This window comes from Panthera onca, chromosome C2 (genome assembly GCF_046562875.1).
Source record: "Panthera onca isolate mPanOnc1 chromosome C2, mPanOnc1 haplotype 2, whole genome shotgun sequence".
NCBI lineage: Eukaryota > Metazoa > Chordata > Mammalia > Carnivora > Felidae > Panthera > Panthera onca.
In genome coordinates this window covers 58746419-58773264 of record NC_138347.1, presented here as the reverse complement: position 1 = coordinate 58773264, position 26846 = coordinate 58746419, and the positions used below count along the sequence as shown (strand labels likewise).

Sequence of the window (26846 nt, the reverse complement as noted above, 5' to 3'; positions counted from 1 at the left end):
TCTCGGAATTGCAATTCGGGGGAGCACAGGTTTCAGGAAACCAAAAAAGTGTTGCTCTGGTAGGGAAAGCAAAGGCGGGGTATGAGAAAGAAGGAAGGGGTAATTGTATGTTGTAGACAAAGAAGATAAGGGAGAAAGATGCTAATCTGGTGCTGACCCGTTGAGCCACTTCTGATAACTATCTTATTATTTTCTTGCTGCCATCAGATTAAACTGCCCCTACTATGTGTTTATTAACTTTACTGTCCTCGTATGGCCTGAACACCAGTTGCTCTGTTGAAATTTAACTGCGTGCAAAACTATTGTCGCTGAATTTCACCAATAGACACTAAAAAACAAATGTACGTGGGGTGCTTGGGTGGCTCAGTTGGTTAAGCATCTGACTTCAGCTCAGGTCACGGTCTTCCACCTCATGGGTTCAAGCCTCGCATCTGGCTCTGTGCTGACAGCTCAGAGCCTGGAGCCTGCTTCGGATTTTGTGTCTCCCTCCGTCTGCCCTTCCCCCACTCTATCTCTAAAAAATAAATAAACACTAAAAAAAATAAAAAACAATTGTACATTTATTTTTTTATCCAGAATCAAATTATATATTCAAGCAATGTATCTAGTATCAAATTATATATTCAAGCAACCAATTCTGTAATGATCTCTTCTTTCATGATGTGATTTTTTTTTTCCACTTGAGTTAATGATGAGGAGTCTTCTTATTTTAACACATTCCAGAGTTCTTGGCTCTTAGGGAGAGAGAGAGAAATCAATGAACTGTTCATCTTCTGAAGCCTTTATGTTTTCCTAGGACCACCCTTTGACAAGGTGCTGGGAAAAAGCTTTTACTTAAGCATCCATGTGGCTGTAAATCTGAGGGCTGTAAATAATAACATAATGACTGGATTTTTCCAGACAAACAGAAAGATATATAGAAAGGATAAATAATTCATAAAAATTGATGAATTGCCCCCATAAAGCAAATTCCCCCAACTTGTATCCCTATATAAAATAATTGAATAATTCAAACCTACATGGAAGGAGGAAAGGAGATCATGGGAGGTAGGTGAGAATTATGGCAAGTTGTATATGTTTAAGAAATTGACATTATAAAATAAATACAAGTATTGTCCTTAGTAAGTTAGGAAAGAACATCAGAAGACTAAGCATGAAATATAACTCAAAGTAACAAAAGAATATTTAACCCAATGACAGACAGTATGGGAGAAAAAAAGACTATCACTAAAGTAAAATATAAATTTAAAAATAAAATGGAAAAATGTCCTATTATATATATCAGTAACTGCAACATATACAACTAGGTTAAAAACACAAAAGATAGAAACTTAGGACACAGAAGAGTGAATGAGGGGAAAAAAATCCCTGCCATTATGAAGCATAAATATTGCTTTAAAAGTTCTTTGGAAAAGAAGAAATGTGCTTACATAAAATTAACATTTTGCAAAAAAAGGGAAATATGACATTTAAAATTCTTGGACAGGGGTGCCTGGGTGACTCAGTGTCAGTTGAGCATCTGACTCTTGATTTCAGCTTAGGTCATGATCCCAAGGTCATGGATTGAGTTCTGTGTTGGGCTCTGCTCTGACAGTGGAGCCTGCTGATAAAACTAAAGACAAAAATCAATTAGAAGGAACAAAATTGAATGAACAAAAAAAGGGCTTTCGTCTAGAAATTAATTGAACAAATCTGTGGCAAAAATTGCTAAGAAAATTAAAAATAAAAAGAAACAATATAGAATGAAAAATGAGAACTAGCATTAATATAACAAATAGAAAAAAATAAGACAATATTATGAACATTCATATCAATTCGAAAACACAAAATGGGCAAAATTCTGAAAGTGCCAAATTGGTCACAAAAAATTTAATAACTGACACTTTAACAATATTAAGGCTTCCAGTACATGAATTTGGGATATTGTCCCATTTGCTGTGTCTTGTCTAATTTTGTTAATTAATGTTTTTTTAATTAATTTATTTTTAGTAATCTCTACACCCAACGTGGGTCTCAAACTCACGATGAGATCAAGAGTCGCATGGTCTTCTGAGTGAGCCAGCCAGACACCCCTCATTAATGTTTTATAGTTATCAGTATACAAGTCTTTTACCTCCTTTGTTAGTTTTATTCCTAAGTATTTTATTTCTTTTGGTGTTACTGTAAATGGAATTGCTTTTCCTAATTTCCTTTTTAGACAGTTCATTGTTAGTGTAGAAACACAACTGATTTTTGTATGTTGGTTTTTTTATATTGTAACTTTCCTGAATTCATTTATATATTCTAAGTTTTTTATGGCGTCTTTGGGATTTTGTATATATAAGATCATGGCATCTGCAAACAAGGACAGTTTTACCTCTTCCTTACTGATTTCTAAGCTTTTTGTTTTTTTCTTCCTGATTAATTCCTCTGGCTAAGACTTCCAGTACTATGTTAGATACAAGTGTTAAGAGTGTGCACTCATGCTTTGTTCCTGATCATAGAGGTCAAGCTTTCAGTGTTTCACTGTTGAGGGTGTTGTTAGCTATGGTTTTTTCAAATATGACATTTATTATGTTGAGATACTTTCCTTCTATTCCTACTTTGTTCAAAATTTTCATCATGAAAGTATCTTGAATTTTTTCAAATGCTTTTTTTACATGTATTGAGATGATCATGTGACTTTTATCCTTTATTGCGTTAATATGGTGTATCACATTAATTAATTTGCAGATGTTGAATTATCCTTGCATCCCAGAGATAAATCCCACTTGGTCATGGTGTGTGTGCCTTTTAATATGCTGCTGGATTCAGTTTGCTAGTATTTTGTTAAAGATTTTTGCATCTATATTTGTAGGAATATTGGCTGAGAGTTTTGTTTTTGTTTTTGTTTTGTTTTTGTTTTCTTGTGATGTCTTTGGCTTTGGTATCAAGGTACCCTTGGCTTCAACAAATGAGTTGGGAAGTGTTCCCTCCCCTTCAATTGTTTAAAGGAGTTTGAGAAGCATTGACATTAACTCTTGTTTAAATTTTTTTTTTTAATATTGTCTTTATTTTTGAGAGAGAGAGACAGAGCACGAGCAGGGGAGGGGCCAAGAGAGAGAGGGAGACACAGAATCTAAAACAGGCTGCAGGCTCTGAGGAGTTAGCACAGAGCCTGAAGCGGGAACAGTGAGATCGTGACCTGAGCTGAAGTCGGATGCATAACTGACTGAGCCACCCAGGCGCCCCAACTCTTGTTTAAGTGTTGGTTGAATTCACTAGTGAAGCCAAATAGTCCTGGCATTTTCTCTGTTGAAAGTTTTTGATTTCTGATTTACTCTCCATACTAGATATAGGTCTGTTCAGACTTTTCTACTTCTTCAAGATTTCATCATGGTGGTTATTGTGTTTCTAGGAATGTATCCATTTCTCAATTTCAGTCACATCATCTGGCCTAATGAGTTGCTAAAACGAGTTTTCATTTTATTTAGGGCATGCTTCCAGGTGTGTTTTTAAATTAATCAGTGCTAGTGATAAAAGACAACCTGACCTCTGGTAAAAAAATAGTTTCAAACCATGTGACTGATAAGAGGTTAATCTCCAAAGCACATAAAGAACTGCAACTCAAGGGGCGCCTGGGTGGCGCAGTCGGTTAAGCGTCCGACTTCAGCCAGGTCACGATCTCACGGTCCATGAGTTCGAGCCCCGCGTCAGGCTCTGGGCTGATGGCTCGGAGCCTGGAGCCTGTTTCCGATTCTGTGTCTCCCTCTCTCTCTGCCCCTCCCCCCGTTCATGCTATGTCTCTCTCTGTCCCAAAAATAAATAAAAAACGTTGAAAAAAAAAATTAAAAAAAAAAAAAAAAAAAAGAACTGCAACTCAATAGCAAAAAAACCCCAATAACCCAGCTGAAAAAAAAATAGACTAAGGATTTGAAATCTGCACAGATATTTCTCAAAGAAGATATAAATGGCCAACAGGCATGTGAAGAAGTGCTCAATGTCGTTAATTGTCAGGGAAATGCAAATCAGTACCTCAGTGAGATATTATTTGACACATGCCAGGATGGCTGTTATCAAGATAATGAGACAGGAAAGTGGGGAAAATGGCAGCATAGAAGGATTTTGAGTTCACCTCCTCCCATGAGCTCACCAAGGCAACAAGTACATGTAATACAGCTCTCTCTGAAAAAAACTTGGGCCTGGTGAACGGATTTTTCACAGCTGAAGACATAAATAGAAGTCCCAGTGAGAAGGGTAGGAAGGGCAGAGATGCAGCCAGGAACCAAACCTCCAACATGGTGACCTACAGGCAGAAGGGATATCACAGGTGCGGAGGTCCTCCCTGAGGAGCAAGGGGACCAAGACCCACATCAGGCACCACTGGCTCTGGGGACCTGAACAGGAAAGGGAACATAAAACCTCACAACATCTGGCCTTGAAAGTCATCAGGGCTTAACTCCAGGAGCTTTTGAAAACGAGAGGGGCTTAATTTGGGGAGATCCAGAGAGCCATAAGAAATTGAGACTCTCAAAGGGCCAGCACAGTATATCACTCCGTCTGAGACCCAGCACAGAAGCAGCCTCTTGGAAAGCACCTGGGCTATCCATGAAGGAGATTTACTGACCAAATTTAGGATATTTGTGAATTAATATTGTTAACATGTCATCTTCCACCTGTCAGAATGGCTAGTATCAAAAAATAAAACGAGTGTCAGAGAGGATATGGAGAAAAGAGAAACCTTATGCACTGTTGGTAGGAATGTAAACTGATGCAGCCACTGTGGAAAACAGTATGGAGGTTCCCCAAAAAATTAAAAATTAGAAATACTGTATGATTAAGTAATTCCACTTCTGGGTATTTACCCAAAGAGAATGGAAACACTAATTCAAAAAGATATATGCACCCCTGTGTTTATTGCTGCACTATTTACAATAACCAAGATATGGAATCAACTTAAGTATCCACCACTAAATGAATGGATAAAGAAGATGTGAGATATATACATTTTTCAGCCACAGGAAAGAATGAAATCTTGCCATTCACAACAACATGAATAGACCTAGAGGGTATTATGCCACGTGAAATAAGTCAGACAGAGAAAGACAAATATCATATGATTGCCGTTATATGTGGAATCTAAAAAACAAAACAAATCAACAAACCAACAAACCAATGAACCAACAAAAAGCAGAAAGACTCATAAATACTGAGAACAAACTAGTGGTTACCGGAGGGGAAGAAGGTGGGGAAATGGACAAAATAGATGAAGGGAATTACGAAGTACAAACTTCCACTTATAAAATAATTAAGTCACAGGGATGAAAAGTACAGCATAGGGAATAGGGTAAATAATATGGTAATAACTTTGTATCATGCCAGATAGTAACTACATTTATTGTGGTGAGCATATGTAACATATATAATTATCAAATCACTATGTTGTACACTTGAAACTAATATATAATATTGTATGTTAACTTACTTCAGTTAAAACAACTTTCTAATAACTAGAAAGAAACAAAAAAAAAACCAAAACTAATAAAACAAGAAACAAAAGACAGCATAGGTTGATGAGGATGTGTAGAAATTGAAACCCTTGCTTGCTATTGGTGGAGTTGCAAAATGGTACAGCCAATGTGGAAAACAGTATGGAGATTTCTTTAAAAATTAAAAATAGGGGCACTTGGGTGGCTCAGTCGGTTAAGCAACCAACTCTTGATTTCAGCTCAGGTCATGATCTCATGGTTGTAAGATCGAGCCCCGTGTTGGGCTCCATACCCACAGAGGGAAAAAGATTTTTTCTCTCTCCCCCTCTTCTGCAACCCCTCCCCACCTCTCAAAAAATAAAAATAAAAGTACATATGATGCAATCCCACTTTTGGGTATTTATGGAAAAGAAGTGAAATCAGAATCTCAAAGAGATATTAGTACTTCCATGTTCCTTGTGGCACTGTGCACAACAGCCAAGATGTAGAAACAACCTAAATGTTGATCAACAGATGAATGGATAAAGAAAATATGGTACACACAAACAACAGAATACTACTCAACTTAAAAAAAAAGGAAATTCTGTGGATAAAAAAGATGTGGTATATATACACAATGGAGTATTACTTGGCAATCAAAAAGAATGAAATCTTGCCATTTGCAACTACGTGGATGGAACTGGAGGGTATTATGCTAAGTGAAATTAGTCAGAGAAAGACAAAAATCACACGACTTCACTCATATGAGGACTTTAAGAGACAAAACAGATGAACATAAGGGAAGGGAAACAAAAAGAATATAAAAACAGGGAGGGACAAAACAGAAGAGACACATAAATACAGAGAACAAACTGAGGGTTACTGGAGGGGTTGTGGGAGGGGGGATGAGCTAAATGGGTAAGGGACACTAAGGAATCCACTCCTTAAATCATTGTTGGACTATATGCTAACTAATTTGGATGTAAATTAAAAAAAGTAAAATTAAAAAAATAAAATTAAATAAAAAGAAGGAAATTCTGGGTGCCTGGGTGGCTCAGGTCATGATCTCATAGTTTGTGAGTTTGAACTCTGATAACAGTGCAGAGTCTTGCTTCAGATCCTCTGTCTCCCTCTCTCTCTGCCCCTCCCCAGCTTGTGTGTGTGCATGCTCTTTCTCTTAAAATAAATAAACATTTAAAAAAATAAGTAGATAAATAAAAATCTAAACATAAAATAGAAAAATATGAAGCCAATAAATATGATCATATTTTTGTGAATTTAGGTGGATAACGACTTCTTAAATAATTCCCCAAACTCAAACTGTTAGGTGAAAATTGATGAATTTAACAACATTAAAGCATTAAATATTTCTGTTCTTTTAATGATGTAACTGAGATACAGTGGTGCCAAATAGGGAGAAGTAATCAATGTCTAGTATGCAAAGAATCTAAAATATAAAGAATTTCTGCAAATATAGACAAACAACCAGGAATTGCATGAAGATGTAGACAAGAACCTCACAGAAGGGGAAACCTGAATGTCTAACAAATACATGAAGACATGCTCATACTTACTAATAATCAGAAAACACACACACACACACACACACACACACACACACACACACACACAATCACACAAATCAAAGAAACCATTCAATTGGTGTTGATTGGAGGGATCCTGAATCAGGAGATGAATAGGAACATTCAAAGTCATTAACATTAATACAATTTCACTTGAACCCACTAGTTCATGCAACTGGATTATATAAACAAATCTTTGTTTCCATTTATTTTTTAAATGATAATTGTTGCTACCAAATGGATGATTTAATATGGAAGGTTAAGTCTTAAATCTGAAGTATACACAGTGACAGCAAAAATCACACACCTGCCAATTTAATTACCTGTGAGCAGGAAAAAACCGGGTTACTAAGGACTCCACCTCAGGATGTCTCAGCTGGGGTGTGGTTTCAGGCACATTCTCTGACCTACAGGTATGATGACATTGATATATTCATTAGAAGAATACAGTCCAAACACTCCCCCTAATGGCAGTATCTCGTGAGAGTATGCTATGAATTTTTTTAAAAAAAAAGCAAAAAAAAAGGGAGATTCAGATCTCTTTAGAGATTGATCAAAATATCTTTTCAATGCTGAGTTCAGCATAAATATAATCCATTAACAGAACTTGCAGGTTATTTCCACTCTATTGTAGTGGAGTCATAACTTAGGATTTGTCCTGTTAAAGAGCATACCTTCTACTCTCCCAAATTTGTACCTCTGGTCCTTATCTGCTCTATAAATTCCAGATTCATATATAGAGATAATTGACATATTCTCTTGGATGTCAAATAAGCATGTAAAAACAAATATGTTCAAAATAGAACTCTTGATCCTCCCTCCAAATTTGTTCTTCCTCTAATAATTCCCCATTTGTAAAAGGTTTCTTCACTCCATGGCAAAACATTTAGAATCATCAAGATAATTTCCCCCATTTACCCTTTATCCACATCTTTTCCAGCAGCAAATCTTGTCATCCTAAACCTATCCCTAATTCCCTCAACTCCCACTGCTACCACCCTAGTCCAGACCACTGTTGATTCCCATTTTGACTATGGCAATCACCTCTTTTAAAAACCTCCTTTCATTCATTCTTGAAGCCTAAAAACTGTTCACATTCAGCCTTTTTCACCACTCAGTGGGTCCCCTCCCACCAGTCACCTGAAGTCCATATGCTCTGTCCTGTCAAAATCTGTCCTCAAGAAAGAATCTTAAAGTCAATTTACCATAGCATAAATTACTAACAGCCTACCTTTGTAACAATCCCAAGTAGGGTGTCATTTTAATAAGAATAAACCCTTGACTGCAAGAATTATTAAATATAGGTAAAAGAGTTTTCCATCATCATTCTTTCCATGATGAATTTTTCCATGAAAAAAAATTTTTTTTAGATTTAAAACTAGACCTATTTTACCCACATTCCCTATCATAGACAGGGAGTAATATAACTTACTTTTTCTTTCTCTGAACAAGATGGAAAATGATAAATACAATACATAGAAAAATTATGAATGAACCAAATGCATACAACAAAATATAAGGAGAACCAGAAGTACCTGAAAGACATAAGCAGAAACATATTCTTTGTGACTATATGTCATTTCTATACATGGTACTTTAAATCTTCAATGCTCTTTTGATTTACCATTGCTTTGTTGATAATCAAATTGATACTTTAATATTATTGTACCATATTCAATTTTGTAAAAGAATATACTAACGCATTTTCAAATTGAAGACAGATAATATTTAATACCATTTTACCACACTCAAGAATAAGAAAAAAAGATATAACCACCAAAAGAACAATCACAAGAAAATGTTTAAGAAAAATATAATGTAGTCACAATGAAATATTATTCAATTATTAAAATGTATCTGCAAAAGCCCCAGAAAATAAATTTATAATGATAATTGATACTTAAGACTAATGTGTTAAGCAATGTGATAAGCATCTTATAAGGATTATTTACATTAACCAGGGGAGTACATTATTAGATACAGATGGGAAAATAGAGGCTCTGAGATGTTAAGAAAATTGGCCAAAGATACATAGTGATTAAGTGGCAAAATTGGGAAGCAAGTTCAGTATTGTCTGATTCCAGAGCCTGCAGTCTTATGAAAAAGAATATTGTAAAACTTTGAGTATCAACACTTTTTTTACATTTTCTTCCAAGATTTTATTTAAATTCAAGTTAGTTAACATATGGTATAGTATTGGTTTCAGGAGTAGAATTTGGTGATTCATCACTTATATATAGCACCCAGTGCTCATCACAAGTACCCTCCTTAATGCCCACCAGCCATTTAGCTCATCACCCCACTAACTGCCCCTCTAGGAACCTTCAGCTTGTTCTCTTTTTAACACTCTCTTGTGGTTTGCCGCCCTCTCTGTTTTTCTTATTTTATTTTTCCTTCCCTTCCCCTATGTTCATCTGTTTTGTTTCTTAAATACCACATATGTGTGAAATCATATGGTGTTTGTCTTTCTCTGATCGACTTTTTTCATTTAGCATAACACACTCTAGTTCCATCCGCATTGATACAAATGGCAAGATTTCATTCTTTTTGATGGCTGAGTAATATTCCTTTGTGTATATATTTATCACATCTTCTTTATCGATTCATCTGTTGATGGATACTTGGACTCTTTCCATAATTTAGCTATTGTTGATAGCGCTGCTGTAAACAATGGGGCATGTGCCCCTTCAAATCAGCATTTTGGTTTCCTTTGGATAAAGACCTAGCAGTGCAATTGCTGGGTCACAGGGTAGATCTATTTTTAATTTTTGAGGAACTTCCCCACTGTTTTCCAGAGTGGCTGCACCAGTTTGCAATCCTACCAACAGTGTAAGAGGGTTTCCCTTTCTCTGCATCTTTGCCAACATCTGTTGATTCCTGAGTTGTTAATGTTAGCCATTCTGACAGGTGTGAGGTGGTATCTCATTGTGGTTTTGATTTGTATTTACCTGATGATGAGTGATGTTGAGCATTTTTTTATGTGTCTGTTAGGCATTTGTATACCTTCTTTGGAGAAATGTCTGTTCATGCATGTCTTCTGACCATTTCTTAACTGGATTAGCTGTTTTTTGAGTGTTGGGTTGGATAAATTCTTTTTTTTTAAGTTTTTTAAAATGCATTTTTAGAGAAAAAGAGCACAAGTAGGGGAGGGGCAGATAGAGAGGGAGTGAGAGAATCCAGTCTCACAAACCATGAGACCATGACCTGAGCCAAAATCAAGAGCCTGACACCTAACCAACTGAGCCACCCAGGTGCCCTATCAACACTCTTTATAGTAACTATTTTGGCCACAGTATTCCTAAATTGTATTACAAATCCACTTCTTTTTTTTTTTTTTTTTTTTAATGTTTATTTATTTTTGAGACAGAGATAAACAGAGCATGAATGGGGGAGGGTCAGAGAGAGAGGGAGACACAGAATCCGAAAAAAGCTCCAGGCTCTGAGCGGTCAGCACAGAGCCCGACGTGGGGCTCAAACTCATGGACCGCAAGATTATGCAGTCAGCACAGAGCCTGACGCGGGGCTCAAACTGATGGACCACAAGATCATGACCTGAGCCGAAGTCGGACGCTTAACTGACTGAGCCACCCAGGCGCCCCTTACAAATCCACTTCTATCTGTGTATAGATATGTATATTCTGTCTTCTGAATATAATTACATTTTTCATTACAACTTAAATTTAACCGAAGATCGTCATGATTATCAATGCTAGTTCTTAGATATAATATAAAAATGAACCAATACACTTTGTGGATGGACCTTGTGAGGAAATTGTGCTTACAGTAAATGACATGAATTATTGTGCATTTTGCATTCTTAGGTCTGCTTGTGGTAGAGTTTTTGAGTCCTTTTTTCGAGAAATTTTTGTTAGCGATTACTTCTTCGTTGATACTGTTAGGAAAATCCATGTGAGAAACTCTGTGCTATTTATTTTTGACTGTTCAGATGTCACTTGGTCTCAGGTTCTAGTTTTAACTATATTCTTTTTCAATGAGATACTACATAGCTCATTCAAACTGGGCAAAGAAGGTTGAATGGGCATAAAATGTGAATACAGCCCTGAAATTGGCACTAAAATGTGAACACAGCGCTAAAGTCAGCAATAATAAAGCATGGGGAAAAAAGGCTTTCTATGAGATTTCAGTAAAACCAGAAATTTATAGGGGGCACCTGGGTGGCTTAGTCGGTTGCAGGTCCGACTCTTGATTTCAGCTCAGGTCATGATCCCAGGATTGTGGGATCGAGCCCCCACATCATGCTCAGTGTGGAGCTTGCTTGAGATTCTCTCCCTCTTTCCCTCTGCCCCTCTCCTGCTGACATGCTTTCTCTCTCTCTAAAAAAAAAAAAAAAAAAAAAAAAAAATCAGGAATTTATATCCCTACTATTTGTTGCAAAGCTAAGCAAGGAAGAATTATCTTCTGAATTGACAAGTTACTTCTTTACAGACATTTACATTTTAGTGAGAAGTGAAATTAACCATAATAATCCAGCCAATAGATTGATGAGAGATATATACATATGCTATTCAATGGGCATGTTCCAATCTCATGATTTAAGGAATTTTTACAGGAAAGAGGACCTGATTAACTTCAGCTTCAAGAAACACATGTAACAAAAATATTTACCTCTACCCTTCCTAAGACTCCATTAAAATTATAGTAACAAAAATACTGATTCAGTGAAAAACAGCAGACAGAAGAATGATCTTCATTGGCAAGAGATTTAAACAAATTTACAACAGATGTGAAGTGGATAGAGGAATGGCCTCTGAAGGTGCAGGGTGAGAGAAGCTGCAGGCTCATGTATGCACAGAACAGACTACACCTGCAGAGAGAGCCCCACAGAAACTGGACAGCATTAGAACTCAGATGACAAAAGAAGGAGGGATTAATCACATAATGAAACTTACACTCAAAAGCACCCATTTCCATATCCGAAAGTTCGGTTCTGGACAGCCAGGTGCTCTGATCCTTCAGGAAGAAGAAGAAGAAGAAGAAGAAGAAGAAGAAGAAGGAGGAGGAGGAGGAGGAGGAGGAGGAGGAGGAGGAGGAGGAGGAGGAGGAGGAGGAGGAGGAGGAGGAGGACAAGGGGAAGAGGAAGAAGGAAGAGTTAAGTAATTCATTGAATATAATGAATATATACTAGGAATACTTAGGGTAGGGGGTCAGACACCTTGAGTATAGGCCCCTCCATTCTGGCTTTTAGAGTCTTCTGCTGCCTCCTTTCTACAAACAAAAGTCTGTCTCTTTACAAGATGTAAAAAAAACACACAAAAAATCTGTAAAGCTGCAGTCAGGGCTCATCAGAGTTTGAATAAAACCTGTAATCAAAGTGAGAAAGATTGAGTAAAGGAAGCATAAATAAAATTAAAATGATGGTAGTGTCCCAAGGGTGGGCAGTGGAGGAGATAATTAAAGAAACAGAAGATAATTACAAGATTTGACAAGATATTACTTTCTTAAAGCAGGAAGAGAAGGGTATGAAAAAATTAAATCAACTTTAATTTATAAAATTAATCTTTAATTATAAAAGCAATTCAAAATTATAAGCCTGATTGTCAAAAAAAGAAAAACTTGAATGAAAAAATTTAAAGATATTTAAGTCTCCCAGATACTATGAAGGGAAGAAAAGACATATTTTTTAAAAGATGAAAATAAGATTCAATGTAAATGTTTTCATGCCCAGTTAATTGAAGTTTATAAAAAGAGAATAAATTAAGTGAACAGGTGGAAATTTTTCAAAGAAAGGAGAGAATATTCAGGGTCTTTTAAAGATTTGAGTCTCCAAATTGAATGAACTCACCAAATGCCAATTACATTAAAGAACTATAAATAAAATACTCTAAAAATAGTAGTAGAAAGTTTCAGAGCTCTAAGGATAATGAGAAGGTTATCATTACCAAAGAGAAGATATGGTAATATTTACTATTACAATTTTCTGATTGACATTTGACTTTTCATCAATCACAATGGACGATCAAAGACAATGGAGGACTACTTTGCAAATTCTGAGGGCAAAAGAGTTGTTAAACTAAAGTTGTGTAACAAGCAAACTATCAATCACATGAAACAGCATTGTAAGACCATAGGAGACACCCTGTGGCCTGTTAGCACGACTATCAGAATCACTAGGGAAATTTCCCACTGTTCTAATTCCACAGCACTGAGGCAACTTTGCTTTAACCAGGTTGTGTTAACCTGGGGGAGTGAGGCATGAAAATGATGGAAGGATAATTTATGTTGGCCTGAGTGTGTTATATTTTGTAGTAGTTTCATTTTGTGCTGGTTATTACCTTGTACTTTATTTAGGTTAGTCTACAGATTGTTTAATTCAGAGATTAATGAGACATCCTAGGTTCAAATGAGGTTATGTTTAGCCCATCTGTACTATGTAGTAGGCTACTTATTCCAATAGTCCAGTAGCTGGTTATGTACCCCAAATTGTTAAACTTCCAAAAAATGTGATGTGTCCTTCACTCATTCAAATTTTATGTACCAATATCATCGATGGCAAGTGATGCTTTTTGTTCTTGAATGAATGTGACAAATTATGGACAAATTTTATCCTCCCCACTTCCTGAGTTTACATTTTTCCAAAAGTGATGAAGGACATTAACTAAAGACTCAAGAACCTTAGGAAAACACAAGCAAGACAAATACAAAGGATGTGACACCAAAGCATTAATAATAAAACTGACATAAAACAAATACAAGGAGAAAATCTTAAAAGCCGCCAGGATGAAAGGGAGATACATTTCAAAGGACCAGCAATAAAATTGATATATATCTTTTCAACAAAAGTAATGAAAGTCTGAAGCCAATAAAATACCTTGTCAAGGTGATGAAAAATACGAAATAACTATCAAACTGGAATCAGAAATCCTGTAAAAATGTTCTTCAAAAGTTAAAACATTTTATGACCAAAAATATTAAAATAATTGGCCATCTATAATTTTCCACTATGAAAAAAACAAAAAAGAATTCTTTAGGCAGAAAGAAAAGTGTGAACATGGACAAAGAAATAAAAAACAATGGAAAGGATAAATATAAAGAATATTATTATAAATAACAGGAACAAAAACGATAACATATTTTGGCATTTAAACATATATAAAGAATTAAAATGTACAAAATATGCGCCCGAAATTAATATAGCATTGTTTGTCAACTATACTCAAATAAATAAATAAATAAATAAATAAATAAATAAATAAAATGCACAAACAAATAGCACAAGGAGTGGGCATTCATATAAGCCCATTGCATTATCTGAAAAGTAGTAAAAATAGTAAATTATATTAGACTTTAATAAGTCAAGATATGTATGTTGCAGTCTCCAAGACAACCCTTAAAGAGGGGTGCAGGAATGTATAGTTAACAAACTAATAGAAGAGGTAAATGAAACAAAAATAAATAATCCAAAAGAATTCAGGGAGAGAAAGGATTATAAAACAGGTCAGAAAATAGAAAACAAATAATAAGGCGGTAAATGAAAACCTAAATATATCAGATTTACACTTAATGTATAGAGACAAAATGGTTTCATGTTGAAAGATTATGCAGGTGAAATATAAAAACAATTATTTAAATTTTGTAGGCAATTATATTATATAAATACAGAACATAAATATATTGAAATTATTATTTAAAGTTTTAAGAAAAATCATACCTTGTTTAACTACGGCTTTGAAACAGAGGGTACAATTGACAGAGCTTGGGTGGAAGACAGGCAAGGAGAAACGGGCAGCTGAGAGAGACTTTCTATGGTGGATGAAACAAAAAATAGGTTTTACCATGCTGCTGACGGCTGCAGAGGTAAGCAGTAAGAGAACTATATTGGGAAGAAAGGAACCATATTGGGAGGAGGAAAGGTTGAAGGAGGTATGAGTGAACCCAGTCTTCACTGCCTGTGGCAGAAATTCAGTGGAAAGCAGTTAAGGGAGATCAATGAAAACTTTGCCCTTTAAGAACAGTTACCATTGGAGACAGAACTGGGGTAGAGAACATTTGCATTGCCTGATTCTTTTAACCATGCAGGAGTACCACAAAGACTTAACATTTCTAAAAATAGATGAGTACACAAACACTTCTGGTATGAATTTTTAAAACATTTCCCCTTGTTGATTATTATTTCTACTTACATTCTTGTTTGACTGACAGAGGAACAATCTTCTCTTCATTCCTTAGAGGATGATCCATGTGCACAATCAGGTGTTGGAGACTTAGGGATCTCACAGTCTCCAAGGAGACATTGTACATTTTCGTGATAGTCACTGTGCCATTTGGGTTCTGAGCAAGGTATTCCTCTGGTGGATTAATCAAGACTTTTGATGGGAAAAGAGATATTTGAGGAACAGGTTTTCCCACAGCTGAGTAAGTAAAACTAAGAAAATCTTCAGAGTCAAAGTTCGACTGGAGCTCAGTTTTTATTTCAGATACAGCTGAGACAAAAAAGGAGACACAAAATTAAATATAAAAATATGTCACACAAGATTTCTGAAGTGTTAAAGATGAACTTCCCCAAATTTTTATATGACAGTGAAATGTTGTAAACATGTCCCTCTCAGATACCTCTCCTCACATTTTGCAAAACTTCACAATTTCATCTCTTATACCCACTATTCCAATTTAAGAGGAACAGTTGGTATCTTCACTTTCATTCAACCTTAAAATTACATTCTATAAATCTCCAACACTTTCAAGTTATAGCAAAATAATGAGGGGACACTATGTCACTATCACTATTCCTTCAACATTTTGTTAATTTGTTAGTAAATTTTTATTCTCTAAGTCTTCTTTCCTCTTTTTTTTTTTCTCTCTACTCTCTCTTTTTCTTTTCCTCTCTTTCCCAGTGAAAATTCTGATGTCATTTATGACTTTTATCTACTGGATTAAAATCAATGCAGTGTAAAATTTAGATGAGAGGTCAGAAGACCTAAATGTTATGCCTGGTCAGGAACCATGTGGAAATCAGAAAGTCATGTAGCCATCATTGGCTTCCACTTTTTTTCTTCTGTATAACAAAAGACTGGTTATGGATGGCCTTTATAATAGTCTTTCCTTCTCTAATATTCTTTCTCTGGACCTTAAACTTCAAAGCTCACATCTCCTTGATTTTGACTCTACATAAAACATTTACATACCTATAATGTTAAGGCAAATTTGTCCACTATGGCTGCCTTGCGGGAACACATTAAATAGACATTTGTAGCAGGCTTCATCTTCAAATGTTACTTCACGGATAGTTATGAATGAGGAATTGGGTTCGATGACCTCACAGTGCAGCCGATCTCTGTATGGTGGAAGAATCTTTTCTCCATATATATTGCTATATGTGCCAATATTTTGTCGCAAAGAACCTTGGATCTTCTGCCAGGTAATTTGCACAACATCTGCTGGAGTTGTCAAATTGCAGAAAATCGTCACATTTTCTCCAAATACAGCTGTCTCATTATTTTTGTATTTTATTCTATGTGGAGAATCTGAAAATAAAGCCCAGTATAAATTAAGAGAAATGTACTTTCATACTACCTTGGAGACTATCCCTATCATAGCACTCCCTTATCTCTCTGTTTTACAATTATCTTTTTATTTGTGTCTTTCCCCATTAGAAAATGAGCTTTCTTATCTTCTTCACCATTGATAGGTAGTTTCTAAAAGTGTTTCTGACATATACTACCTATTGACAAATATTTATTGAAGGCAAAACTTGAAACATAAATTACCAACACAAGTAATGGTAATTTTGATGAATCTCTGGAGGTTGAGGGTGAACTAGCTTGAGGGTGACAAACTCCTCAGGGCTCCAGTATTAGGGAGGACCTAAAATTCATAGTTTCCACCAGCATGAACCTAGCCAGTTTCTCGCAGTGAAGAGCCAGGAAAACTCACTTCATATCTTTGGCAAAGGAAGGAGAAAGTAATCATGTTGAAATAAGCCCAGTGCATTTTCCATAAAAATTTCCCCTTCTCCAGGGGAAAAGACTTTATCAGACCTTATCTCACATGGGTGGAAGGACAATGACCCAGATCTGGTTCCCTTTAGTTTTCCTATCTTATCTAAGGTGGGGAAGGCAGGGGGAAAAGGTACAAAAACTTGTGAAGTCACAGCCAAGGGTCATAGGCCTACCAAGAGTGAAATTTAAACATAAGATTTTAAAATACTTACTTCCTTAAGTCTTCCCCACCACAGCAGTAGGGTTCCAATATAATGACAGTGGATTACAGTTGAAATGGTTGTAACGCTCAGACTTCAATCATCAATAGGAGAGACAAAAACAAAGAAACTACAAGAATTTGAAACCCTTGATACCTTAACCTATAGTAAACAGTAAACACAACCCAACTCCCTGTCAGAGTAACATAAAACCCAAGTTAAAGCTCTATTTACCTTAGTTCTTATCTGACATGTCATGTCTGGATTAAAAAAAAAAAAAAAAAAAAAAAGTTGTAAGGCATGCTAAAAGCCCAGAATAAAAGTTATCGGAAAAGACAAAGCAAGTATCCAAGCCAGACTCAAATACAGTACAGATTTTGTAATTATCAGACAGAAAATTAAAGTCAACTATGATTAATATAGTAACGACTCATGGAAAAGTTTGACACGTGCAAAAACATATGGATAATGTAAGCATAGATACGGAAATGCTAAAAAGAATAAAGAGAAAATGCCAAAGACATTACAAGAAAATAAAACTACAGACCAATATCTCTTATAAACATATATGCAAAAATTCTAAACAAGTTGAATCTAAAAAAGTATTAAAAAAATAAACTCCATGATCAAGTGAGATTTATCCCATGTATACAAAGCTGGTTCAACACTTGAAAATCAACTAATGCAATTTATTACCTCAACAGACTAAAATAGAAAAGTCACAAGATCCTATTAACAGATTTAGAAAAAGTATTTGATAAAATCCATCACCAATTCATAATAAAACCTCACAGTAAACTAGGAATAGAGGGTAACTTCCTTCACCTGAGAAAGAACATCTTCAAAAAAAAAAAAAAAAGAATACCTACAAAAACCCTACAGCTAGTATCACACTTTAATAGTGTAAAACTCGGGGCGCCTGGGTGGCACAAGTCGGTTAAGCATCCGACTTCAGCCAGGTCACGATCTCGCGGTCCATGAGTTCGAGCCCCACTTCAGGCTCTGGGCTGATGGCTCGGAGCCTGGAGCCTGTTTCCGATTCTGTGTCTCCCTCTCTCTCTGCCCCTCCCCCGTTCATGCTCTGTCTCTCTCTGTCCCAAAAATAAATAAAAAAACGTTGAAAAAAAAATTAAAAAAAAAAAAAAATAGTGTAAAACTCAAAGCTTTCCCATTAAGATCAGGTACAAGGCAGGGATGCCCCCTCTCACCACTCCTTTCCAACACATACTGAAAGCTCTTCCTAATGCAATAAGGCAAGAAAAATAAATAAAAGGTATGCAGATTGGGAAGGAATACATAAAACTGTCTTTGTTCATAAATGACATGATCATCTATGTAGAAAAGCAAAAAGAAACAACAAAGAAACTCCTGGAACTAATAAGCAATTATAGCAAAGTTGTAGGATCACACAATATACAAAAGTCAATCGCTTTCCTGTATATCAACAATGAGCAAGTGGAACTTGAAATTAAAAACATAATACCATTTACATAAGCAGCTCCCAAATGAAATACTTAGTTATAAATCTAACAAAATAAGTACAAGATCTATATGAGGGAAATTATAAAACTCTGATGAGCAAATCAGGAAAGAACTAAATAAATGAGAAATATTCCATGTTCGTGAATAGGCAGACTCAATATTGTCAAGATATCAGTTCGTCCCAACCTGATCTGTAGATTCAATGCAATCCCAATTAAAATCTTAACAAGTTATTTACAGACATTGACAAACTGATTCTAAAGTTTATAAAGAGAAGTAGAAGACCCAGAATAGCCAACATAATATGGAAGGACAACAAAGTTTGAGGGCTAACACTATTCAACTTAAAAACTTACTATAACTAGAGTAATCAATACTCTGTGGAATTGGCAAAAAAAAAAAAAAAAAAAAAAAAAAAATAGATCAATGGAACAGAATAGAGAGTCCAGATATGGACTCACACACATAGAGTCAACTGATCTTTGGCAAAGGTGCAAAGAAATTCAACAGAGAAAGGATAGCCTTTTTCTTATTTTATTTTTTTATTACTTCTTTAATTAAACATTTTTAACGTTTATTTTTGAAAGAGAGCTTGTGCAAGCAGGGGAGGGTCAGAGAGAGAGAGGGAGACACAAAATCTGAAGCAGGCTCCAGGCTCTAAGCTGTCAGCACAGAGCCTGACACAGGACTCAAACTCATGAACCTCGAGATCATGACCTGAGCTGAAGTCGGACACTCAACCTACTGAGCCACCCAGGTACCCCAAGGATGGCCTTTTTGACAAATGATGCTGCTGGGACAGTTGGGTGTCTAATTAGTTTCCTAGGTCTGGCATAACAAAGTACCACAAACTTCATGACTTGAAACAATAGAAATTTATTTTTCACAGATCTAGAGGTCTGAAGTCCTAAATCAAGGTGTTTGGGATTCAGGTTTCACCCTAACCCAATGTGATTTCTTCCTGAAATCACCTTAATTGTATCTGCAAAGACCTTATTTCCAAATAAGATCATATTCTACATTCCAGATAGACAAGAATGGGGGTGGGAGCACTATTCAACCCACTACAACAGGCATATGCTTAAAAAAAATGAAGATAGACACCTAACTAACAAAAATTAACTCAACATGGATTATAGACCTAAATGAAAAATACAAAACTATAAAACTTAGAAGAAAACACAGGAGAAAATCTAGGTGATCCTGTGTTTGGTGATAAGTTATTAGATATAATACCAGAAGTATGATTCATAAATGAAAAAAAAATTGATGTTATACTTTATTATAATTAAAGACCTTTGCTTTGTGAAAGACAAAGTAAAGACAATATGACAACAAGCCACAGACTGCAAGAAAGTATTTGTAAAACACATACTTTGTCATAGTTCATTCAGGCTGTTAAAATTAAATACTACAGATTGGGTAGTTTATAAACAACAGAAATTTGTTTCTCACAGTTCTGGAGGTTGGAAATCCAAGATCAAGGGGGCAGCATGGTTGAGTAAGGGCTCTCTTCTGGGTCATAGAATTCTTGTTGTGTCCTCACATGGTGGAAGGAACTAGGAAATTCTGTGGATTTTCATAATCTAATCCCATTTATGAGGGCTCCACACTCATGAGCTAATCACTTCCCAAAGGCCCCACCTACTCATACCATAACCGTTGAGTGTTAAAATTTTAACATATGAATTTTGAGGGGTCATAAAGATTCAGGCCATAGCAGACTTGTATCCAAATATACAAAAAAAAAAAAAAAAAAAAAAAAAAAAAAAACCAATATGAAAGCAAACAATACAATGTAAAAACAGGCAAAAAATCCAAATGGACACCTCACCAAAAAAAGATATATAATTGGCAAATAAGCACATGAAAGGATGCACAAAATCTCTTGTTGTTAGAAAATTGCCAATTAAAATAATAATGAGCTTCCACGACACACCTATTAGAATGGCTAATATTTAAAATATGTATATACAATACTAAACGCCGGTGAGGGTATGGAGCAGCAGGAATTCTCATTCATTGTTGATTGGAATGCAAAATGATAGAGCCACTTTGGAAGAGAGTTGGCAGTTTCTTAACAAACCTACACATATTCTTACCATGGGATCCAGCGCTTGTGCTCTTAGGTATTCACCCAGCTGATTTGAAAACTTATATCTACATAAAAATCTACAGGTAAATGTTTAGAGCAGCATATTCATCATCACCAAAAACTGAAAGCACCAATATGACTTCAATAGGTAAATGAGTAAACTGTAGTATCTACACAACAGAATATGATCCAGCGATAAAAAGAAACGAACTATCAAATCGTGCACACACATACAAACCATGGATAAATATGGAATACAGATTGCTAAGTGAAAGAATCCAAACTAAGAAGGCTACACACTGTGTGATTCCAAGTATATACCATTTTGGAAAAGGTAAAACCATAGAGACAGTAGAAATATCAGTGGTGTCCAGGGGTTCAGGAGTAGCCAGGAGAGTTGAACAGGTGAGACACAGGGGATTTTTAGGGCAATGAAACTATTCTGTATGATACTGTAATGGTTGCTAAGTGACCTTACACATTTGTCAAAATGTATAGAGATTTATAGCACATAAAGTGAATCTTCAAGTACACAATTTAAGAAATTATTGGGGCACCTGGGTAGCTCGCTCTGTTGGTTAATCGTCCAACCCTTGATATTGGCTCAGGTCAATATCTCATGGTTTGTGAGATCAAGCCCCTTGGGCTCTGTGCTGACAGGACAGTGCAGAGCCTGCTTGGGATTCTCTCTCTGCCCCTCTCTTACTTGTACATGCGCTCTCTCTCAAAATAAATAAACATTTAAGAAAAAAAATTATTTAGGAGACAGAGGTTGCCAAGGAGTGCAGTCTGAAACCTTAAAATCTAACTGTATTACAAATGTATCCTATGTAGACATAAGAGTTCATAGTATGTACACTTGATATGACATAATTAAAATAGCATTTTACCTCTGTGGCCTTCCTCCCCTAAACCTGTAAGGCACTCTAGTCATGAGAAAAATACCAGACAAATTCTGATAGAGGGTAATTCTACAACATACTTGACCAGTCCCCTCAAAACAGTCAATGTCATAAAAAATATGGAAATTCTGAGATAACGGTCAGTTAAGAGAAGCTTAAGGAGACAACACAAAGAAATGTAATGGGATAACCGGGGTGGGATCCTTAAAAAAAAAAAAAAGTTAAAAATCAAGAAATGCGAATAAACTGTGGACTTTAGTTATGAAAAATACATAAAATGTAATTTGTTAATTAAAACAAATGTGCCATACTGACATAAGATGTTAATAGTAGGGAAAGCTGGGTAAGGGATATATGGGAACATTGTACTATTTTCTCAGTTTTTCTGTAAGCCTAAAACTGTTCTAAAAAATAAAGTCTGTTTAAGGAATCAATTATATTTCTATATATCTTCAATAAGTAAATGGAAAAAAATTAAAAATACCATATAAAATATCTTCCCAAGTAAAAAAGAAAGAAATATATAGTAATAAAAACTTATTGGACGATATATAAGACCTCTTTACTGAAATATGCAAAATAACATCTAAAAAAAATAAAGAAGACTTAAATAAATGGAAAGATACATCATACTGTAAATAAGGAAAAAAAATAATGATGTTAATTCTTTTCAAGCTAATTTTTAGACTCAATGCAAATCTAATAAAATTTAAAGCAGTTTTTAAAAAAGATTTTTTAATGTTTAGTTATTTTTGAGAAAGAGAGAGAGAGAGAGAGACAAGTGTGAGCAGGGGAGGGACAGAGAGAGGGAAACATAGAATCTGAAGCAGACTCCAGGCTCGGAGCTGTCAGCAAAGGCTCTGAGCACGTGGGGCTTGAACCCAAAAACTGAGAGATCATGTCCTGAGCTGAAGTTGGACACTTAACTGACTGAGCCACCCAGGTGCCCCCAAGCAGTTTTTTTTTTTTTTTAATTCTGCATTTGACAAGCTGAGTCTAAAAAAGCCAAGGGCATAAACAAGACCTACTATCTGAATGTAAAGCTAAAGTAATACAATGTTATTTTTATTCAAGGATAAGGAAATGGATGAAACACAATGAAGTAGAGTCAGAAACAGTCCCACACATATATGTGCATCTGATATATATCACAAATGGAACAGACAGTGCATAGATTTGGCAAAAAGATTATCTTCCCAATAAATGATGATGTGTAAATTAGATATCCATATAGAAAAATTATATATTGGCTCTCATCTAAGACTAAAGACAAAAATCTATTTCAAATGCATTGACTCCCATCTAAAAGTAGAAACAAAAATCCATTTCAAATGCATTAAAAATGTAAATGTGAAAATAAAACACTGTTTTAAAAATAAAGTATTATAGAAAGTCTACTTGGCTGGAGTAGCCGATTTCTTAAGTAGGGCATACATCAACAGTTATATGATGCTTTATTCCTTTTTTAGAAATATGAAATTATAAAAAATTAGAAGTGAGTGATTGACCTATTTTAATATTAATTAACTGCAGTCTATCAAAAGATACATATTCAGCAGTAAAAAGGCAACCCATGAAGTAAGAGAAGATACTTGCTATATATATATATATATGAGTAAGGATTTGTATTCTACAAAGCAATAAGACAAAGACAGGCAACTCTATAGAAAATGGAGCAAAATATATGACTATGCACGTCATAAAAGAGAATGTTTAAATGGCCAATAGACAAGATGCTCAACTTCTTTAGTCATCAAAGAAATGCAAATTAAAACCTGGACTATACATGACTAGAATGGCTAGCTTGAAAGACAGACAATACCAAGTTTAGTGAAAATATGTAAAAAACCCAATTCATACTTTGATGGGAGTGGAAACTGGAAAATCTTTTGGCTTCATGGTCGATGGTACTGTAACAATGTGTGGACAAATAGTAGCTACACTTGTGGTGAGCATAGCATAATATCTAGACTTATCACATCACCATGCTGTACTCCTGAAATTAATGTAGCATTGTGTATCAACTATATTTTAATTTAAAAAATGTGGAACATAGGCATATCCTGTGATCAGAAAATCTACTCCTAGGTATATATCTAATAGAAATGCCTACTTATATTCTTCAAAACACACGTACATAAATGTTCATAGAAGCATGATTTGTAAAAGTCAAAACAGAAATTACCCAAATGCAAATCAACAGTAGAATTGATAAATAAGTTATGGTATTTACACAATGGGATTTAATAAAATGCAATGAGATTTAATAAATTACATCTACTCTCAACAATACGGATAAAACTCACCAGTGTATTGTTGAGCCAAAGAAATTACACACAAATGAATAAATGCTAAATGATTATGTTTCTATATATATAATATATATAACATATATATTTATAACATATATATTAACATACATAATATATATAATCAATATATGTATTATATATCAACAACAGATAAAATGAATCTATGGTATAAGAAATTTGGATAGTGGCATTTGTAGGAAAGAAAGGAAGGGGGCATGAATAAAGCTTTGGGATGCTGTTAATGTTCTGTTCTTGATCTTTGCTAGATATGTTGGTCTAATCATTAAAAAAATTAATCAAACTGCATACTTATGTTTATACACATTCCTGTATGTCTGCCTTACTTAAATGCAAAGGTTAAAAAAAAAACCTCATGTACCTTACTCCACTTACCTCAGACTATATCTGGTTTTCATTCACTTCTCTTGGCTTTTATATTCAAATTATAAAAAAAATTTTTTGCAAATATTTTTCAAAAATTCATTGGTCTGCAACTATACTCAGCATCGGAGAACATTTAAATACATAGAACATGTTTGTTTTATAAAGAGTGTTTCATTTGTGAACAAGAGAGCTGTAATGATGTCTTACCTGTGCTAATTTCAAGAAGTAAGGTTTTAGAGCAATCATTTACTTTGCCGAGCCTCAGGTTTTTCATCTGAAAAATGAGCTTAGGATACCTGATTTACAGCGTATTGTGAGTATCCGAAAAGAATATGTAAATATAACGACAGTTCTAAATCACCAAGATATTTCAGGTGTCATGGGTGATGTAGTCCCTGTCCCCAAACAAAGACCCCTAACAGGTTTCCCTCACTATCTGAAACTAGTGTGTTCCTATAAAACCTTTCATAAACCGAAGTGGCTTAAAGTGAAGAGTGGTTCCCTGCTTTCTGAAAGTCGCAGTTCCACCATTTTGCTTTTATGAAGAACCTACATTAGCACAGGAGGGCTTTTTTGTAAAAGCAAAGTCCTCTTCAAATTTTTTTTTTAGCTAGCAACAACAGGTACTAATGCAGATCCTTCAGAAAAGCAAAGTGATGTGATATGAACCTTCAGAAAGCAGGGGACACCTATAATACCTAATGAAAGTCTAAAGGGAACAAAGAAGCTATCACTATTACTGTAATAACTTCTCTCATTGTGCTTGCCACATCTCTTTATCATTATTTGCCCACAGGCTGTCTGCCCTACTGGATTTTGAGTTATCTGATATCAGAACCAGTGTTCTCCATTTTGTAGTTTAGATGATTAAGTTAAGAAGTAACATGGGACATACTGGTTTCCTCTTCTGTCACATCATTTTGTTCTCAGCATATGTCACTCCTCATTCAACTTTTGATCGGATTATCTAATTGAATTCAAATGATACTTCTTGAGGAAAAAAACTCCCTAACTGGAAGTAATCATGATTTATTTTCTCAACTGAATTCCTACAGAACGTTAGTTATTGCCCTTACCATGAACCCAAGAGATTTAAGATGGAATTGAGTTAAATATCTTTAACCAAATAATGTTAATGACTAGAAAATATTAGTACTTGAATATTTAGTAAATCCCTAACATCTCAGGAGTACTTCAGTTTGTAATGATAAGCAAACCCATGAAGGAAACAATGAACAAATTTGACAATTTAAAAATGATAAACCTTTTAGTGACCAAGGAGAGCCTCAAAACAAGTCAAATTCAGACTTAAAAGGCAAATGGGCTGCAGGAAATACTGCATAACTAGCTAACTAACTAACTGACGGACTAACTAACTAACTTGCAGAGAGCCCATTTGCTTCCAGCAGGTTTGTGGCCTCTAATCTGAACTACTCGGGCTTACTTCAGAAGCAAGGCTTCCTTAATACCTTTCTTTCATTCTCTGCTTACTAAGTCACTGTTTCAATATGCTCATCTTAAAACTGCTAGTTGCCAACCACCTGGATAGCTACATGGTTAACATGCAGACCCAAACATAATGCTCTGCTCCCCTAACTTTATAAAAGTGAAAAGACTCCATCCTGGTATTTATTTACCATTCATTTCCAGCCACAAAACAATTGCGAGAAAAGGTGAAGAGTTACCTGATCCTTGTGCCCAGATGGAAAGCAAGAGGGGCTGGAGAATGAGGTAGAGTGGAAAGCCCATGAAATTTGATGATAAAACCATCACTAACATGTGGAGTGTTTTATTCTCTAACAACTTTCACATGAAAATGGCAATATCTTCCAATATATCCGCCAAAATCTGTTATTCATTAACCACTTGCTCAGAAAGTCCGTTAAGACTTTCCTAACCTTGTGGCATTTCGACTTCCTTCTCTGCCTAGGCTCCAAATTTGTTAGAATCTCAGGTCTATATAATTTTTGTCACCGTATGTGCCTGCTATTCTGCAGCTGTCGCAGGATTCATGCACAGGTTCTGAAAACCTGCCTGCTAACTTGCAAGAAAGTTTCGTGAGTCCTTCTTTGGGGCCTGCTACTAACTTTTCCCAGTCTTTCATGTCCTGTTATTTATGTACAAAATAAAATTCAAACTAGTTTATCCACAAGGAGTGAGGTCAAGTGAAAAGACCTCTCTCCACAGAGGTATGCTAGGTTTCTAAAAATCATTCCTCTTGGCATCTACATCCCCACGATCACCTCCTCAAATTGGAATAGGAAATTTAAAAAAATATATGTTTTAAGTAAAATCATCAAATAGTTTCAAATTATACACACTGTATTAAAATTAAAAAAAAAAAAACACAGATCACTTTCATCTTTCTATAAACTCCTCCTCTACATAGTATTTTAAATAGAGGGAAAGGGGCACCTGGGTGGCTCAGTCAGTTAAGCATCAGAGTCTTGGTTTTGGCTCAGGCCATGATCTCATGGTTCATGGGTTCGAGCCCCACATCGGGCTC

General features: G+C 35.3%; 1 protein-coding gene across 1 annotated transcript; it reads right to left on the bottom strand.

The window, feature by feature from the left end:
• Positions 1-542: 542 nt before the first annotated feature.
• Positions 543-26159, bottom strand: LOC132683723 (OX-2 membrane glycoprotein-like). Its single transcript, XM_060640020.2, has 6 exons — positions 26026-26159; positions 16153-16491; positions 15151-15450; positions 8442-8544; positions 7333-7416; positions 543-734 (listed from the first exon to the last, which is right to left on the bottom strand). Exons 1-6 carry the CDS (start codon positions 26117-26119, stop codon positions 710-712), a joined length of 945 nt encoding a protein of 314 aa, XP_060496003.1. The 5' UTR covers positions 26120-26159; the 3' UTR covers positions 543-709.
• Between the last annotated feature and the right edge of the window lie 687 nt (positions 26160-26846).

Bases quoted from the DNA above. Each gene is read 5' to 3' on its own strand.
- LOC132683723 (XM_060640020.2), bottom strand. From the start codon at position 26,119: ATGTTAGTGATGGTTTTATCATCAAATTTCATGGGCTTTCCACTCTAC. The intron at 16,492-26,025 runs GTAACTCTTCAC...CTTTATTTTCAG, and splicing joins CATCTGGGCACAAGGATCAG to ATTCTCCACATAGAATAAAA. The intron at 7,417-8,441 runs GTAAGTTATATT...TCATACCTGTAG, and splicing joins CTTGTTCAGAGAAAGAAAAA to GTCAGAGAATGTGCCTGAAA.